The sequence below is a fragment of the Salvia miltiorrhiza genome, chromosome 8, assembly GCF_028751815.1.
Source record: "Salvia miltiorrhiza cultivar Shanhuang (shh) chromosome 8, IMPLAD_Smil_shh, whole genome shotgun sequence".
Classification (NCBI taxonomy): Eukaryota; Viridiplantae; Streptophyta; class Magnoliopsida; order Lamiales; family Lamiaceae; genus Salvia; species Salvia miltiorrhiza.
Window position 1 is genome coordinate 22,951,045 of NC_080394.1, and position 20,276 is coordinate 22,971,320.

Sequence of the window (20,276 nt, forward strand, 5' to 3'; positions counted from 1 at the left end):
TAAATTATTACGATTGTGAATTCACAACTGAACTGAACTGAAACACTAAACCCTAAACCTAAACCCTAGTTGTGAATTATTACAATTGTGAATTCACAACTGAACTGAAACAGTAAATTCACAACTGAACTGAATTGAAACCCTAAACCTAAACCCTAGTTGTGAATTATTACGATTGTGAATTCACAACTGAACTGAAACAGTAAATTCACAAATGAACTTAATCAGTAAATTCACAATTGAACTGAACTGAAACCCTAAACCCTAAATCCTAAACCTAAACCCTAGTTGTGAATTATTATGATTGTGAATTCACAACTGAAACAGTAAATTCACAACTGAACTGAACTGAAACCGTAAACCTAGTTCACTACAAGAAAATGCGGCTCTAACGACCGAAATTTCGGTCGTTAAAACCCAAAAATCGGTCGTTGTTTGCATCGTCGCCCGAGTTTTAACGACCGTTTTTTCGGTCGTTAAATTTAACGATCGATTTTTTATTTTTAACGACCGAAATTTCAGTCGTTAAAAAGAGAAAAAAAATAAATAAAAAAAATAATTTTTTTTATTTTTTTTAAATAACGACCGAAATTTTATTTTTAACGACCGAATTTTCGGTCGTTAAAAATTAATAAAAAAAAATATTGTTTTTTTTCGAAAAAAATAATTTTTTTTTTTATCTTTGTATCCCACAAGTATTTTTAGTGTATTTCTAATGTATTTTTACTTTAATTGCATACCATTTGACGAACTTCCCAGTAGGTCACCCATCTCACTTGTGCTCTAAGTCAAGCACGCTTAACCTTGAAGTTCTTTTCGAGTAGTCACCAGTACAGAACACTCGTATTATTGATATATATAGTTCCTATTAATTCATTTAAACTCTAATTCAATATAAAATATCATTAATCATTCATAACCTTATAATATGTCGAGATAATAACTAAGATTTGTGGTGTCGGCGAAACATTGACGATAAATATACGATCGAATTTAAAATAATAAAAAATTAATATTATCGTAATTAAAAAAAGAAAAGAAAATATGAGTATGAAAAATAACAATCAAATATACAACAAAATCAATATTAAATCAAATAATCAATTTTAATAAAATTAATATTTGAAAAATAATTTTATTATTTTAAAATAATAAAATTATTAATATTTTGAAAATAATGAATCTAATAATTTAGAAAATCTAATAAGTCTAATAATTTATTATTATTTGCAAATAATATCACATTTTTATTAATAATCAATATTATCTATTTTTATAGAATAATATTATGAAAATAACAATCATTTTTAAAATATTCTCTATAATTTGAAAATAATAATTAAATAGAAAATTAATAAAAAATAATTAAATATATATATATATATAATCAAAAAATAAAAATAAAAATGAAATTTAAAATTTTTAAAATTGGAAAAATAAAATTAATGACCGATTATTCGGTCGTTAATAAATAAAATAAATAAATAAATTAATTAAAAATAAATAAAAATAATTTTAACGACCGAAAAATTCGGTCTTTAAAAAAAATTTAAAAAAATATTTTTTTATTTAAAAAAAATTAAAAAAAATTAAAAAAAATTAAAAAAAATAAAAAAAATTAAAAAATAATATTAACGACCGAATAATTCGGTCGTTAAAAAAAATTATTTTTAAAAAGAAATAAAAATATATATATTAACGACCGAATTTTCGGTCGTTAAAATTTAAAAAATAATTAAAATATAAAACTATAATTTTTACGACCGAAAATTCGGTCTTTAAAAAAAATAATTAAAAAAAATTAAAAAAAATAAAAAAAATTAAAAATAATATTAACGATCGAATAATTCGGTCGTTAAAAAAAATTATTAAAAAAAAATTAAAAAAAAATAATTTTTTAATAAAAAAATAAAAATATATATATTAACGACCAAATTTTCGGTCGTTAAAATTTAAAAAATAATTAAAATATAAAAAAATAATTTTTACGACCGAAAATTCGGTCGTTAAGAAAAATTAAATATTAAAATATTAAAAAAATAATTAGCGACCGAATTTTCGGTCGTTAAAAAATAAAAATAAATAAAAAATAAAATCGGTCGTTAAACGGTCGTAAATCGGTCGTTAAGGCCGAAAAATTAACGACCGAAATTTTCGGTCGTTAAACGCGTGTTTTCTTGTAGTGGTTGTGAATTCACAACTGAACTGAAACAGTAAATTCACAACTGAACTGAACTGAAACCGTAAACCCTAGTTGTGAACCCTAAACCCTAAACCCTAAAATTTAATTCACAATCAGAATTTTTTGGTTGTGATTTCACAACCAGACGAATTCGCAAGTAAAATTTAATTCACAACCAAATTTATTTTGATTGTGAATTCAAGTAATTGTGAATTTGAGTTTTTAAAGTTTGAATTCACAATTAAAACTAGAATTTATTTTGGTTGTGAATTCGAGTTTTAGTTGTGAATTCATCGAGCTGGTTGTGAATTCAAGAATTTTAAGTTGTGAATTCATCGAGCTGGTTGTGAATTCAAGAACATTTAAGTTGTGAATTCATAGATCTAGTTGTGAATTTAAGAACTTTAATCAATTGTCGAAAATCTCTTTATCTTTCAATCGATCTATACACCCTCAAAATATCAGTTAAATATATTAATTAATTATCAATACAATACAATCAAAATCTCTTCCAGCGATGGACTCCTAAATTTTCCAACAACCAAAACCACCGCACACAGCTTATGGCCGACAACTCTACCACCATTGACCAGATGAGATCATTCTATGCTATTTTTTTTTTTCTCAGAGGCATTCTATGGAGTACTGAAATATGTGCTGCTGGATTCTCTCTTTCTTTTTGTCTCTCTCTACCATAAGATTTGTAGAGATTGATATAGAATTTGACCGGGTCTGCTTTGACCGGATCTGGTTTCGACTTCTCTGATACACATCGGATCTGCCCAGCCGAATCTACACCGGATCTGCCCAGCTGCTGCAGCCACCCACCGCCGACCGAACCCCACACCACCCACCGCCGTCCGACCCCATCCTCTATTGCCCGCGCCAGATCTACCGTTCAGTGGGCAGCTCACGGCCGCGCCAGATCTGCCCAGCCGCTGCAACGGCTCCGGCGAGGCGAATTGGAATTCAGGGATGGGGCGGACTCGAATATAGGTGTACAGAGGAGGCGCTAATGTAGGCGAACGGAGGGGGAGGCTTCCGAAGGAGCGTCGAACCAGGGAGGCGGCGCGTCGAACCGGGGAAGGCGGAGCGTCGAACCGGGGGAGGTGGCACAGCGGAGTCAAAGGTGCCGAGCCAGAAGCGCGTCTTATTCCCCGGCGAGTCAGCAGTGGCGGAGCAACGCTGCCGCATGCGCGGCTCCCTCCGTCTCAGAAACAGCAGCGTAGCGGTGGTGGTGGGCGGCAACTGTGGAGCGGCGACGAGGACGAGAAGGAGAGGAAATGGGAGGGAGGGAGAGAGAGAGAGAAAAAGTGACATGAAGGTGAAGAGAGAGAGGAGAGAAAGAGAGAAATGAGTGGCCATTTTTTTAAATTTTAAAGTAAGGGGCAATTTTGTACTTTTATCTAAAAACTGGCCAATTTTTAATGTTTTTATCTTAGTGGACAATTTTTATCTTTACAATATGAAAGTGGATAGTTTTATATATTAACTCTAAATTTTATTTTTGAAAATGAACTACGTATATCTCATGTTCAACCCTTTATTTTTTCACTTACTCATAGCACATTTTTTTTAGAGTAAAATTTTGAAGTAGCCAAAATGAAACATAAAACACAATTTATGGCCACACATTGAAAAAACACAAATTTTGGCAATTTTTATTGATTTGGACGTTTTTACCCTTAATGAGGCGGATCGGGTAGGATCAGGCACGCGGGTCGCATGCCGGGTCGGGTTAGACACTTATGGCACTATTAGTGCCAAGATTTTACTTTGGTTTTATTTTGGATTTCCGTTGGCACTTATGGCACTATTAGTGCCATAAGTGCCAACAGAAATCTAAAATGCCATAAGTACCAACGGAAATCCAAAATAAAACCAAGTAAAATAATCATTTTGGGCACTTATGGCACTAATAGTGTCATACGTGCAGCACAAATACAGAAACAACAACATCATTTAAACTCTAAATGGAACATCTAAACCTTAAATGGATAATCTAAACCCTAAATGGAACATATAAACCTCAAATGGATAATCTAAACCCTAAATAGAATATCTAAACCCTAGGGGGAAGTGTGCACTTATGGCACTAATAGTGTCATAAGTGCCATACGTGCAGCACACAGATCAGATCAGATCTGCCATGGCTGAAATCGAAGGAGGCGGAGATCAGATCTGCCGATGGAGGAGGTGGCGCAACGATCAGATCAGATCCACCACCGCCGCCTCATCAGACCAGATCTGCCGCCGCCGCCGCCTCATCCTCTACTCCGATTAATTCTGCCCAGGCGGCGCGCTGGAGAGAGAGAGAGAGATGAGAAAGAGAGAGGAGAGAGTGGCAGCCGCTGGAGAGAGAGAGGGGGAGGATCTCCTCCACCACCGCCGCGAGAACTCCGACGAATTCTCCAAGCTCGACGCCGCTGCCGCGCAGCCACTGGAGAGAGAGAGAGGGAGATGAGAAAGAGAGAGGAGCCGCTGGAGCAGAGAGAGGGAGATGAGAAAGAGAGAGGAGCCGCTGGAGATAGAGAGAGAAGGGTAGAATAGTCATGACATACAAAAAATGACCAAAATTTATGTTTTTTCAAATGGTGGACAAAATTTGATGTTGTATGTTGAATAGGGTCATTCTGCACTATTGTTTCTTTTTTTTATGCATATAAAAATAATTGTTGTCATGTTTATTCAAATTACGTGACATGTATACACTTACGATTTACAGATATAACTAACTTTCAAATATTTTTTTAATTAAAATCAAAATCAACTAAAATACTGCAACATCATTGTTCAATATTATAAAATTATACTTAATAAATTGACCAATTTTATTTATGAAAACAAATCATATTTTTTCTGTAAAATCAAATCTTTGGATGTTGCAGAGAAAAACTTTATGTTAAAAATTGTATGTAAACAAAATGATCACATAAATATGCATTCAAAAAATATATTAAACTATATGCAAATAAATAGTTTTGTACATCTTAGAATATTATATGATACATCATGATACTCATTTATCATTTATAATTGCTTTTGATATTTGATGATTTATATATTTACACACATTATTAGTTAAAAAATAATTAATTGGTATTTCAAAAATTGAAAATTCAAACATTTTCAAATTCATGTTTTTTTTTAATTGAGATTATGTCGTGGATAATTTCATTTTTTTAGATTGATATTTGCATTAACTTATATTTAAATTATGTTTAATATGTATATTTTTTATTTAAAATATCATTTAATTTCGATGTTGGTCATGCATCGCACGAGCTGGCCTACTAGTATTTACATGACAATCGAGTTAATATTTATTTTATACTCCCTCTGCTCGCAAAAAAAATAGTCATAAAATGGAACGACACAAATTTTAATAAAAATGGTTGAATGTATTGTGACTAGAGAAAATATTTCATTTAAAAGGTAGTGTTAATAATTATTGTTGGGGGTGAATCCGACAATTACGGAAGCGACGTCAGTCACGTATGGATCGACGGACACTAGCAACCTGAAACCGCAAGCAACATTAGAGCCCTCCGAAGAGCACCGATGGGGGTGTCGATGGAAGGGCCTCCGACGCTCAAGTCAGTGAATTAATATGAACAAGAGACGTAAGTAACGTAATGAAATAAATAAATGATGGAGAGGAGATAGAGTAATGATAGTAATAAGGGAGTTCTCCGGATGATCGGGGTGTCTCGGTAGTCGGAGTTAGAGCTAATGAGCGATGTGGAATAAGGGGCGACGGACGTCCGGGCTAGCGGGGCTAGTCGGGCGATCGAAACCCTAGAGAGTTGTAAGCGTAGAGGCGAAACGGAAAAGTGGGGAGAGCGGGTGATAACAAGAGTGAAAGATCGTGTGCGAGTGCAACAGTGGATACGAGTGATTGTGGATACCATGATTCTGTTAGTGAATTAGTATATATAGGTCACGGGCCTGCAGGGAGGCGACTAGGGTTAGGGTTTGCTGGAATGCTCCTTGAAACCCTAGCAGTTCTGACTTCTTAGGAAACGATCTCCCGTGACTCTCATCTGACCTAGTCGCCAAGTAACTGTCGCGTTTAGGGTTTTTCCTAGCGGGTTCACGTATCTCCCCCATACGGGCTTACTTTGGACCTTATGCTATGAATGTGGTATGGATCACTTTACCGGGCTGGCCCGTTGGGCCATATAGTTTAAGCTTATATGAATTTTACCCATTACAATTATAATTAGGGGTAGTTGCCTGTAAATCCATAACGTTTACCCCTAATTGGTTTTTGCTCATAATTTAAAAACTCTACTTTTAAATATATAACCTTTCAGTTTTGTCTTGTTTTTGTCCGGTGACCGGTTTTTTCATACGCCGGCATCGGTAATGGCACAGTGGCAGTCGGAATTGACACGGTGGCAGCTGGTAATACGCCCCCATCCGCCGTCGCCGCCCCCTGCCGCCACCTGCAACCAGCTGATTCTCTCTCTTTCTTCTTAGCTCTCTTTTATTTTTTCTCGCCTGTCTTCTCTCATCTCTCCCTCTTCTAGCCTGCCTATAGTGCTCACTGGCAGAGCCTCCGCTGTATCACCGCCTAGGAGCTACTCTTCTCTCCGTCTTTGGCTCCAGATCCAGCCCCGACCACCTAAATTCGGCTACATTAGTGGCGAGAAGCTAACCACTGCCGATTTTATCCCTATTCCTCCTACGAAACCCTAGATCCCCAAATCCACGGCCCCCCTACTCTTTCGATTTTCGGCGGTGGCATCTTGAAACTTAGCAGAGAATGTGAGATAGACTGATCGAGGGAGATGCAGAAGGAGACCGTGATGGCCTGTGTGTGCGTGGTCTGTGAAGGAGAGTGTGAGAGAGAGACCGATCGAAGCTGGAAAATGGAGGGTGAATTTGGAAAATGACGGCGGCGGCCGACAACTTTTAGGGATTGTGAGGGAAAAAAAGGGTGAATTTGGAAAGAAGCTTCAGCGAATTGGACAAAGAAGGCCCTTGCGAGCGTTCGAAGGACGTGGAGTTATTACAACAATCTTTATCTTGGAATTGAGTCATCGAGGCTAATGCAGAGTTGGATTGTCAAAGTCGAAATAGAGCGAGTCGTTAAGCTATCAAGATAATTCCCGATTGATAAAGCAACCTTATTAAGTCAACGCTACACCAAATATTCAAAATAACAACAATAATAACAGTAATAATAATAATATGTATAAATAATTCGGCCCTTACTTTACTCCTCATCACACATTTACAAATGCTAGTTTCTATTAACAATGCCAACTAAAGTCGCATATCCACATCTGCAACGATTTATTCTTAGGAAAGCGACTTGCAAAGTTTCTACAATTGGTTGAGGCAATGATTCTCGACAACGCTCCCAAAATTATGCGCAATTCCAACTAAAGCAATTTCAAAAAATCAAGAATCATTAAATTTCGCAGCATTCAAGAATCAGAACAGGGCCCTGATAAACTTCGGTGGGTTTTCGGAGCTGGGGAAGAAATTCTTGAAAAATTGGGGGAAATTTGAAAATTAGAATGGACGATTATACGAGAGAAATGATGGATTTAAAAACCCTGGTTACTCGTACATTGGAGAAGAAAGGCGTTCTCGCCAAGATCCGTGTTAGCATCGATGCCCTCGTTAATTTTATTCCCATTTGCTTCAATATTGTTTCTCAATCGTGATATTTTTGGGTGCTTTTTTTATTTTTAATTTTTTTCCCTGTTTGTGCCTGTGTTAAATTGTTGGGGAAGGACTAATGGGATCGTGTGATTTTCTATTTGCAGTTTGTAGCTAAGACATGTTATAGTGGTTTTGATATTAATATATGTTTATTGGTTGTTGGTTAGCTCCAGATTTGAGCTGATAGCAAAACTGAAGATATTGAGAGCTAGTTAGTATGTTTCTTTTTCTTTAGTAGTTTTTGAGGTAAATGCACTTGAGATGTTACTTAGTTGTGGCTTTCGACTTCCTTTCATGGGTGGGTGCTATGTGAATTTGGTTTTTAAGAGAATAAGCCTATGTTTAGAATGCTGGAAAGGTGTTTTGTAGCTACCTTGTCTCTGTAAAGGTTCTTGGATTTAGTATGTAAACATACAACATTGATAAAGTGAAGTTTGTTGCTGTGAATTTATATTTACCAGAAACTTTTGTAGAGTTATCAATCTTCCTAACAAGTTAATATGCGCCTTTATGTACGGTTCCTTACATTATGCTGAAAGTTATAATTTGGTTTTAGGCTGAGCTTAGAGCTAGTGTGTTTGAAGCAATCGAAGAAGAGGATAAAGTAATTGAGAAAGAAGACGGTTTGCCTCCTGCACTATTGGGTAGCTGCAACGATCGTGCCAAGCAGCTGCACAACTCGCCCTCGGGTAATTTTTTGTTTCAATTGTCGGATTATCTTTCTTCACAATTGATGTACTAATTTTCACATAGTTCTGGTGTATATGAGTTGTTTAGACTCTTCTAAACATAATGAGATTCAAATTTTTTCAACTACTTAATAGCTGTGTTGGGAGAGGCAGATTTATTTTTGAGCTCTTGGAAGGCTTTCTAAGTTGTGAGATTTTCTCAAGCTAATATGTTTTCATGATACTTTATGTTCAGGGAGGCTTCTAACTGCCTTAATATGTGAATATCTCGATTGGTCCCAATTAAACCACACATTAAAAGTCTACTTGCCAGAGAGTAATTTGGTATTTTCTCCTTACTTTTGTTACTTGATGATTTGTTCATTTACAATTGCAGTTTGTTGATCTTTTGCTTTTAATTTCAGCCAAAAGAGTCCTGGAAATCCGAGTTAAAAGATTTCAGCAGCAAGAACGCTTATGACCTTAATCGGAATGGAGACAGTGGGCCTTTGCTTTTGGACGTTCTTGAGGGGTTCTTGAAGTTCGAGGTAGGTAGGTTGAAGTTTGAGTTAAAAGAATGCACGTTACGTTTCCAGAAAATGTGTTCTGCCTGTTTTGGCAGACTATTGTGAAGGTGAAAAACTTGTGTGCATACTGATGCACGGGACATTCATCTTAGTTTAAATCCAATTAGGGTTCATTAATTCTAATTAGTAATTATGATCCATTAATCTCCAATTGAGGTAGATGTGCCATGCATCCGGATGTATGGGAGTGCATCTCATTGTAAATTATGATTCTTGACTTCCCAAGCCAAACATTTGTATTAAAATGGTATTCAAATCTATGACTTATAGTTTCATCTTTTTTTCTGGCTCTCATATACCCACAACATACTGAAAATATGAACTAATTGACCTGCTTGGATTCTCTCCACCGTGAGTTTTAGGTATCTGTTTCTTTTGCTTATCTTCTCTCCTTGGAATGAATTAGCTATTGTTTAGTGCGTGTTCGTGTAGAATCTGTCTCAAGGAAGAGGCGGCAACAGGAGATCGTCCATTGCAGATTCTGAACCTCTATCAAACTTGGAAGCACGCAATGTTAGGAGACCTTCACCACCAACAGTTGCTGGGGGTATACCTCAACTGGGAAGGTTAATGATCAGTTTCAATTCCTCATTCTTCCTTTCTCTTTGATTGGTCTGTTTTTCAGTCTGTAATTTATTGTAAAATGCTCCTTGCAGGCCTAATGCTGTTTCACAATCATCTGGTAAATAGTAAACAATTTAAAGTTGGTTCAACAACACCAGTTATAGTTATTTTTCTCCTATCTAATCAGTTAAAAATTTCAGATCGAAGAACTGGATCATCTGGGTCAGGCTACAGAAGAGATGAATATAATTGGAGGTATGAAAATGATGAACATTCTGAAGATGTCATCCGTGCTTCTGCTGCATTAGAAAATCTGCAATTGGAGAGAAATGCTCGTCGTGGGACCACATCTTGGAGGTTTGTTTCTGACACTTGACGACATCAATATTTTTTTTGGCAGAAATTTGGTTATGGAAATAGTTACTATTCTGTTGTGAAAAATCTCCGGAAAGTGTTAAATGATGATGTCATGTTGTGTCTAGAGGTGTTCACAGTTCAGGAATAGTTGGTTGCGGTTCCATCTGAGGTGGGAACCGCAAGTCCGCAAATGGCCCTTTTAAGTATCATTCCTGTTCTGGTTAAGGGTAGGAACTGATGGTTTCAACTGTTTGTTTGTTTGTTTGTTTTTCCCCTCAGTTCTTACTATTAATTTTAGAATATTCTAAATTTTTTAATGTAGAATTTAAATAAAGATTAACAATAACAATGGAACACATAATGAACGAAAGGCATCATTCTCATGAATATTAGTTGAAACCTAACAAGTTTACATTTCATGATTACAAATTACAACTTTTTAGAATTATTTTACAAGAATAAATACAAAATGAAAGAAAAATGGGAAGGGCTTGAACTCAACTTCAATATTGAAGTTTTTATTTTCAAAGGAGTTGTCTATGCATCTCATTGATAAATTAAAATATCAACTGTATTACCTTGTCACATTTTGCTGGCCGCAGAACAGGCGGTTTACCTATATTAGCTCTTATGCATTAATATGCAAATAAGATCAATTATATGTGTTAACATATTGAAGTATATTGTCCAACTATTTGAATAAATATTGAACTTTAAGATGTATCATGTTAGTAATAAAAACCATGTAAATTTAAAGCGGTCAACTTAAAAATAATCCAAAGTCATCTCTAAGGGGGCGTTTGGTTTGGTGGATGAAATAGATAAGATTGATAGGATAGGAGAGCGATTAAATAGTCCACCCAACTTTGGGGTGATAAATAATCACTCAATTGCATGATTAGAGTGCGGGCATAGTTATCCAGCACGGACCTAATCATGCAAACCAAACACTTGATTAAGTTGGATTATTTTATCAATCATGTAGCTTAAATAGATAAATAGTAAGGCTAATCCATTGTTTACTAAGATGGATTGAAATTTTAAGATATTCCAAGGCCCTTGATAATTTCTATTATTTGGGCAAATTTTACCTGATTCATATCTCATTAAAAGGGTGAGATTAAATATATCCAAGAATTATGGGATAAATGAAAAAGGGTGAAATTCTCTTTGTAGAAAATGAGAGAAAATAAAGAAGGGATTTAAAGGGATAATTTTTTTTTTTTTATCTCTCATTTTCTCATGATAAATTTACAACCAAAGATAATACACCTTAAGAAGAAAACCAATGGCAAGAAAATTGATAAATATGGTGCCTATTGTTTATATCCTTTCTGCTTTTATGGGACTTATCCCTAGAGATCGACGGGTGAGGATAGTAACAAGACATTTATAAGCAGCCTTATCTTTGGTGAAACTTTATGTGCTTGGCTCGAATCCTTTATGCCAGTATTATGCCGTGCTTGGCGAATGATCTCAATCTTGTTTTATGAATTGTAGGCGTGCTGGAGATGAGATATCCGAAGAAGATAGCACTGGATAGACGTAATTTATGTGGATATGGTGGTCCTCATTCATTTTAGCCTTGCAACAGCACTGATTTCATGTAAGGTCAAATCTGCCCCTTTGCATTTTACATTTGAATCATTAAGTTAAGGCTTCTTCTGTCATCTCCTTGTTCTTGTTCACACCTTATCTTGGTTAGTCTCTACTTATATCCATTTTCTCAGTTTTATCATATCCTAGTCCGAAAATGGTTTCCCTATAGGGTTGTAAAGATTGACAACTTGGCATTGTTTTCAAAGTCTACATGTTTTAGGGTTATATTTTTCTTGTTTGCACCGATGAAGTTACTACCTCTGTTTCTTTAAAAGTTGTTTGTGTATGTGACCATAGAATTCGACCAACGTTGGTATAATGTAATAAACATCGGTAGATACGTCGTGTTGTGGTTAGATACTATGTTCAATGGTAGCTTTGTAATCTCGACTTGGTAGTAGATTTTTTTCACATTTTCAGTTAATCTGGTGGTAGATACTGCATCCGATTCTAGCTTTGTGAATGTGTAGCATTGAATTCGTATAGTTACTCCTTTAGGAGGCGTTTATTTTTGTTTATTGATAAGATACATGATTGAGTATTTTTATCTTCATTATTAGGATTTCTTGAATTCTATCATTTTAATGTAATATAAATCAAGTAAAATTAGATGAAGCAATAGAAATTATGAAGGACTTTGAATATCTTAAAATTTTAATTTATCTTAGTAAACAGTGAATTATCATATACTCTCTCCGTCCATGAAATCAGTATCCATTTGGGAGTGACACGGGTTTTAAAAAATTGATTAAGTGTGTAAGTGGAATAAGAGATTCACTTTTATTGTGAGTGAGTTGTGTGGGTACATTTATCAAAAAAAGAAATGAATACTTATTGCATGGACAAAGAGAATATTATGATTATAGCAATATTTTCCTACACATGAATGTACATGTATCGAGCTATACGTGAATTTGTTAGATATTGGCATTTTTTGAATTCGAACTCGTGAGGCTCGTTAACATAAATAAATCAAATTTAAAGTCGACTTTCTTAGTCAGCTCAATATAGAAAAGTTAGTAGAATTTGAATCCAAAACTTTTTTAACTTTTGAATTGTCTGCTCTACAAACTAATCATCTCACGAGACACATAATTTCTACAAATTATTATTGGGGCCTAATAGAATAATATTGGATTTTTTCTCAATAAAAGACAAATGCCGTTTGAACTGCAAGATGGTTGAGAATTTGATGTGAATAGGGTCAGCTTATTTGAATCTAGAATAGCGTTATTGGATTGTCGAATTATTTGGTTACGAGTAATTCAGATGATAAAATTGGCTCTTAATCAATTAAATACATGAATTTGCTGTGTAAATATATGAACATATATCCCTCGTCTATTTTTTCTTTAATCTCCGTTGTTTCATCTTCTCTTCCCGGTACACTTCTTTTCTCTCTTCTTTCTTAAATGGTCGTCATTGCTCACTGAAATCAGGTGTGAATTTTTTTATTATTATTCTTTTGAATTTCGACACGTATATAACACACGTTCACCATAATGGTTGCTCGCGACTGATTAACTCACTCCTCATGGTTGACTCGAGTCGGCGGGATGAGCCTCACTAATGTGGGTGCTCTTAGTTATTTTTGTATAGATGATAAATAATTGGACACAAATTTTCATAGTATAATTTTAATTTTTGTATATAAAATAAAAATTTAGTCTCTAAATATACAAATTTTCAATTATTTTGATTTTTCACACGATTGATAATTTTTGGTGAATTTATGTCATCCGTCCATCACGACAAGTTGAAGTGGTATATTAATGTCATTGTGACTAGCTACAATGACGTATATATCTTTTTTTTTAATATATATAAAAGAGAGAATATTATTAAGCACACATATATATCTAACCACATCATTTAACACATTGGTCGTTTAAGTCATTTAGATATTACATATGTATACATTAGTATTAATTTAAGGTCAATTGACAAGCGTGTGAAAAATCAAATAAAAATAAAACACTTACATATTTAAAGACAAATTTTAATTTATGTATAAAATTAAAATTTTATAAAAAATTGTATATTTAGACACAAAATATCCCTAAAAATGTTCTTCAAAAAGATATAGATGATGTCCCCAAGGGGACACCAAGCGGTGCGATATCCTGTGTGTGAACAATGAGGTCCCGAATTCAAACTTCACTGCTCTCCCTCCCCAACTCCCCTAAATCAATATATATATATATATATATATATATATATATATATATATGATAAAATTTGTGGTTCAAGTGTGTGACAGAAAAAACACATAGGGATAAGGAGTCATAATCACCTGCATGGACCAGAAAAGATTAAATGTCGCGCAACCCGATAATGGTGACCCTCAAATTTTATAAATATCGAAATTGTTTTTTTGAAGAGATAAATATCGAAATTGTTGTAACGTCTATATAATTTTAATAATTTTTTTCAACAACTATTATAGGATCCCTTTCTTTTATTTTTTAAAATGTACTTTTTCAGTTTTTCTAGATGAGTAAAATGACTTTTTTAAAGTGAGAATAGTAAATACTCCTATAAGCATCCACATTGAGCTTACTTGATAGTTCTTATGAATAAAAGTAAACATTATTGTTAAGAAATATAAACTTTCAAACCGACTGCATATTATGCGGCCAGCCGCACCCAAAAATTTGCGTTATATATTATATAGATAGATTGATTGTCTCATTCCTTTTTTAGCAAATAATTAAAAGATTTATATTTATAATTGGGGAATTTTTTTTTTAAATACCACATAATAAAAAGTAAAAGATTTTTACACCTATTTATAAAAGTATAAGTTTTTTATGCCAAAATGTGCTAAATTACTACATTACCTCACTATATATTGATAAGTTAAAATAAATAAAAGAGTATAAGTTACGACTTGCACATGATGGCAAGACACGGTTGTGTGGCAACCTGGCCACCATGTGCACAATTGGGGTACGTAATTGTACATACAATGGCTGTACACGGTGGCTACACGATCATGTCTTGAGTCATCGTATGCACAATTAGAGTTATATATACGTGCACACGATGACTGCACATGGTGGCTACACGACCGTGTCTTGAGCCAAAAAGATATATCATTATTTAGGAGTGTTTTAGTATTTTTATTGATTTTGATATGAAAAACTTATACACTTATGGATGAGTGTAAAAAACTTCTACTACCTCCGTCCCAACTTAAATGGTGCACTTCTTTTCAGCACGAGATTTAATGAGAATAAGATTGTAGTTTAAAAGTGTGTGAAGATGTGTGGGGTCACATTGTTTGTAGTGTAAAATTATTATCAAACATAGAAATGCACCATTTTAATTAGGACGGCTTAAAAAGAAATACGCACCATTTAAGTTGGGACGAAGGGGGTATATTTTATGTTTTGGTACAAAAAGATATATTATCACTTGATAGTTAATGGGCTCATCAATCATTCTCTCTTTACACCTACTTTTAAAATAATGCTTAAATAATCTCACCAACTCACTTTATCTACTAATTATATACTCTTTCCGTCTACAAAGAGTGTGTGGTGGTGTGGAGGACACGAGTTTTAATAAAAAAGTTGGAACCATTTTAATTGGGACGACTTAAAAAGAAATACGCACCATTTAAGTTGGGACAGAGTGGGTATATTTTATGTTTTGGTACAAAAAGATATATTCTCACTTCATAATTAATGGGCTCATCAATCATTCTCTCTCTACACCTACTTTTAAAATAATACTTAAATAATTTTCACAAACTCATTTTATCTACTAATTATATACTCCATCCGTCCACAAAGAGTGTGTGATGGAGTGGAGGACACGGGTTTTAATAAAAAAAATTGAAAGATGTGATTTTATTGTTAAATGATAGTATGAGGCTCATCAAATTGTAAAAGTAAAGGGTGTGTATTGTGTAAATATTGAATGATAGTATGAGTGTGAATGAGGTTTAAAGTATAAAATAGATTTCCAAAAAAGAAAACACACAATCTTTGTGGATGGACGAAAATAGTAATAAACACACAATCTTTGTAGACGGAGGGAGTATTTCTTAATTTTCATGTCAAAAAATAATGAGACATTTGTAATGAGACGAAGAGAGTAACAAATAAATTAATTTATCTTTTTTATCATTAATTATTGCTTGGAAACGAAACAATTTCAAAAAACCTCAACTATTATGTTCTTCGTTTTCGACTAAGTGTCTCATAGTACTACATTACAAAGGTTATTAATACAAAATAAATTAATTTATCTTTTTTATCATTAATTATTGTTTAGAAACGAAACAATTAAAAAAATTACATTGAGAACGAATGTAAAACAGAAACTTAGCATAATTTTTCGATAGATTTTAAAAACAAATCACTTATTAGAAATAAATTTTTATCTCCAAAATGAAACACTTGGTGAGAAAGCGATATATTAATGAAAATCCAAATTCTTAATTATCCACCCGATGTGGGCCGAATTAATCTCAACTCAAACCACCTCGAATTGCCAGCTCTTCGCCGTTATGGCTCGCTGCAAGTCGCCGATCCCAACCTCCGCACACGTAAACACCGACGTATTCAAAATCATGCCGTCACGCGCCACCACATTCCTCACCTTCCACCACCGGCACCCGCCGCCACCGGTCGTAATCTCGCACGCCACCACCTCCTCCGCCGCCGGTGAATTATAAACGTACACGAGGTTGCTCGCTACTCTAACGTCGATGGAGAAATCCACCGAATCACTCTTCAATCCGGCTACACACTCCTCCGGCATTTCTCCGATCTCTTCAAACGAGAAATCGTTTTCCCCAATTCGCCACAGTTTGACTGTTTCTTTGTTTTCAATTGGACAAATTCCAATCATGATCAAGCCGCTGGAGTTGGAGAAGCTGACGTGGCAGCTCCGGACCGGCTGGCTCGGTTTCAACACGATCGGACCGGACCAGGAATTGGAAATCGGATCGAACCAGTGAGTCAAACCGGTTTGTTTCTCGACGAGGAGGAGCTTCTCCTCCGTCGCGGCGGCGGACAGCCACGCCGCGGCGGCGGAGTCCTTCAAAGTCGGCGGCATCGACTCGCACGCGCGCCAGGCGCGCGTTCGGAGGTCGTAGATCTCGACCGCCAGCGGATCGTCCTCGAAGTAGCACGCGCCGCTGGCGACTACGACGGCGCCCCCGACTCTGGCGACGATCGGGTCCATCCGCCACACGCGGGGAGGGCTGGCGATGGTCCAATCGGAGTGGAGCGGATCGGTGGAGAAGGCGAAGGCGGAAGGGGAGAGCATGTAGAGGAGACTGGCGGCGGAGGATGAGTGGAGTGCGGCGACGTATTCGATCGGAGGGCGCCGGATGCGGATCCAGACGTCGGATCGCGGATCGTAGGCGTGGACGGCGGTGGCGTGCGGGGGGCGAGTGGACTGCGTGTGGAGGATCAGCCACGGCTTCGGCGGATTTTGGTGGCGGAGGGAGGAGGAGACGGCGCCGCGCCACCATTTTGAAACGTGTGAGGCGGAGACCAGGTCGACTGACGGCACGTGCGAGAGGACGGTTTCTAGCACGTCGCCGTGAATCTCCGCTTCTTCTTCTTGATTCAGTCTCGTTGCCATTTTTCTTTTCTATTTATCTATACATTTGATCAGTTATGGAAAGTGATGGAAGTGTAATTTGTGTTTGAATATTCTGTGCATGATATAGGACTATAGGAGTAGTATATATATATCAGTTTCATTTACCTAGTGTCCACAATTATGCACACCTTAATGTGTTCACAGTTAATGTGGCAGATTTTTGTTGTAAATATGGATACAATATATTATTCTCTATTTAATATAACTAGAAAATTCATTCGTGATGCACGACAGAACATGATATATTTAAATATTAAATAAATGAAAAATATAAATAAATAAAAAATATGTTTTGATAATAAAATAAAATAATCTAAATCAATTACTCAATAAAATCTTAAATTTGAAACATATATTTTCAACTTTGTATAAAAAATATAGTGATAAGAGTTATTAAATAAATTTAAATTATTTGATAATAAAAATGGACATTACACATTATTATTATTATTATTATTATTATTATTATTATTATTATTATTATTATTATTATTATTATTATAGAGTATTAAGTGTCATAATAAATAAATAAATAAATAAATATTTTTCATAAACATATATAAATAAAAAATTGTAAACTGTTAATGAAGAGTGAACAAAAAAAATATTTTTAATTTGAATTTTTTTATAATTTATTAATTTTAAACTTATTTTTGATGATTTTTTTATACCATATTGAAGATCTTTTCACAATCTTAAATTTAAAATGTAGTATATTAAGTATTTTTTTTCATAAATTAAATTTGATGGTGTTTAGAAAAAAAAAATTAAAGAAAAAAATAGTGAAAAAATTAGTGAAAGAAGAGAGAGAAAAATGGAGGAAAATATTGGAGAAAAAAAAAACTCCTCTTTTATATATTATATAGATGACTTAACTTTAAATCTTAACTTTGTATCTCCCTTTAAAAAGAAGCTTTTAGTCTTCACAATAATACGCTTCTACAAATTTGTCATCTCTACGATATTCTCTCTTCTTCTCCTTTCTCAAGTTTACAACACACGTTATCCATTATCATTTAGTTAGACCAAGTACAAGAGTTCTATCTCCATTATTTCATTTGACCTACTAGTGCCGCACCCGTGCTATGCACGGGTTATGAATCAGAAATTTTTTGTTAGATAAAATACTTAATATATTTTTGGGTTAATTACGTAAAAAATCATGAAATTTGGGTCGATTTTGAAGTTTGCCATGAACTTTTTTTTTATCAAATTTTTTCTGAACTTAACCAACTGATCAATTTTGCATGGTTTTCAAAAATCCCCAAATTGAGTGCTGACATGGCACTTTTCAGTGACCTGAAATATGACATGGCGCCGCCGGACGGGAACCAAAACGACGTCATTTAGTTGGGCGTAAAACGACGTCGTTTTACCTCAAATTCTAGCCCCCGTCTTCTCCTCTATGCTACTCAACCAACATTGTATAAAATTACACAAGTTATAAGCTCTAAAAAAATTAACTTCCTCTATAGTACTTTTTTTTTTCTTATTAAAAAAGAAATTTAACTTCCATTAATTTTTTTTTTATTTTCATTGCATTTCATTCTCACTTCACACAGATAACTTTCTGTTTAATATTTCAGCTGCATTCTAAATGCTAAATCCAAAACTCGAGCCCATATATATTATATTTATGTCACATTAATATTTGTACGAAGCTAAAATATCTAAAGTACGCATTATTTTGCTATAGGTTTCAGAAATAAAACATACATTTTAAAAACAAAATCAATTGCTTAATACAAAGTGTAGAAAACTTAGCAACTTAATTTATCTATATCTATTTATATCTACAAAAAAAAAAAAAAAAATACACAGCAAAAAAGATATGGAATCCCTCTGTTTTCATCTCTCTTTTATTTTTTACAGTTGTTTCACAACTTTGATTTAAATCACATTTACTCTTTTATGTGAATGATTGTTTTAATATATTTTCTAAAAAATACAAATATGTCTGCATTGAAAAACAAATGTTTTAAATTAATTTAATTCTCACATTTTAGATGCACATAAATAATAAATAAGGCAATATAATGAATATGCAACAGATATCATTCTCATTGCATACTTTAATAAAATTCATAAATCACACTCATTAGTTAAAAACATTTAGCTTAAACTCATATTTTTTCCCCTAAAAAAAAATAAAACAATCATATTTTAAATTTTTCACATATATCTTTTTGGTGAAGCATGATCAAATGGAGACGAATTTTATCGGAGAATTATTATAATTATTAAAATTCAAATATAGATTAAAGTATAACATACAAAAAAGTATATATTAATTATCTATATTAGCATATCTAATTACGAAATTATGAATACTCCTTAAAACGTGCTAACACAGTCACATTCACACTTAAATATTAGGGTTATATTTTTTTTTCTCTATTCTCTATGTAGAAACATTCATTAACTTTATTTTTTTTTCCCCAAAAATTCAGTATAGTTGGTTCAAAAAAAATCTATAAAATTTCATATTGTGAGAAAGAAGTTGATGAGGAGTAATATATGCGGAACAGAGGAATGACTTTACCAGGGGAATCACGGGGAGCAGCGAGATAGCTTTCGCCAGAGGAATCACACTCGCCAGAGGAATCATACTCGCCAGAGGAATCACACTCGTCAGAGGAATCACACTCTTCAGAGGAATCACACTCGTCAGAGGAATCACACTCGCTAGAGGAATCAAACTCGCCAGAGGAATCACACTCGCCAGAGGAATCATACTCGCTAGAGGAATCACACTCGCCAGAGGAATCACACTCGCCAGACGAATCACACTCGCCAGAGGAATTATATTTTTTTCTCTATTCTCTATGTAGAAACATTCATTAACTTATTTTTTTTTTCCAAAAATTCAGTATAGTTGGTTCAAAAAAAAATCTATAAAATTTCATATTGTGAGAAAGAAGTTGATGCAGAGTAATATATGCGGAACAGAGGAATGACTTTACCAGGGGAATCACGGGGAGCAGCGAGATAGCTTTCGCCAGAGGAATCACACTCGTCAGA

The 20,276-nt window shown here is 34.4% G+C and overlaps 2 protein-coding genes across 2 annotated transcripts; one reads left to right on the forward strand and one right to left on the reverse strand.

The window, feature by feature from the left end:
• The first annotated feature begins 7,483 nt into the window (after window positions 1-7,483).
• LOC131001936 (protein TONNEAU 1a-like) lies at window positions 7,484-12,057 on the forward strand. Its single transcript, XM_057928582.1, has 8 exons — window positions 7,484-7,797; window positions 8,415-8,547; window positions 8,783-8,871; window positions 8,952-9,074; window positions 9,546-9,679; window positions 9,770-9,795; window positions 9,878-10,034; window positions 11,535-12,057. Exons 1-8 carry the CDS (start codon window positions 7,711-7,713, stop codon window positions 11,575-11,577), a joined length of 792 nt encoding a protein of 263 aa, XP_057784565.1. The 5' UTR covers window positions 7,484-7,710; the 3' UTR covers window positions 11,578-12,057.
• Window positions 12,058-15,952: 3,895 nt separating this feature from the next.
• LOC131001937 (F-box/kelch-repeat protein At1g23390-like) lies at window positions 15,953-17,479 on the reverse strand. Its single transcript, XM_057928583.1, has one exon. It carries the CDS (start codon window positions 17,232-17,234, stop codon window positions 16,116-16,118), a length of 1,119 nt encoding a protein of 372 aa, XP_057784566.1. The 5' UTR covers window positions 17,235-17,479; the 3' UTR covers window positions 15,953-16,115.
• Window positions 17,480-20,276: the final 2,797 nt, after the last annotated feature.

Excerpts from the sequence above, each read along its gene's own strand:
- LOC131001936 (XM_057928582.1), top strand. The coding sequence starts at position 7,711 with ATGGACGATTATACGAGAGAAATGATGGATTTAAAAACCCTGGTTACT. Across the intron at positions 8,872-8,951 it reads ACTTGCCAGAGAGTAATTTG|CCAAAAGAGTCCTGGAAATC; the intron begins GTATTTTCTCCT and ends TTTTAATTTCAG. Across the intron at positions 10,035-11,534 it reads CGTGGGACCACATCTTGGAG|GCGTGCTGGAGATGAGATAT; the intron begins GTTTGTTTCTGA and ends TATGAATTGTAG.
- LOC131001937 (XM_057928583.1), bottom strand. The coding sequence starts at position 17,234 with ATGGCAACGAGACTGAATCAAGAAGAAGAAGCGGAGATTCACGGCGAC.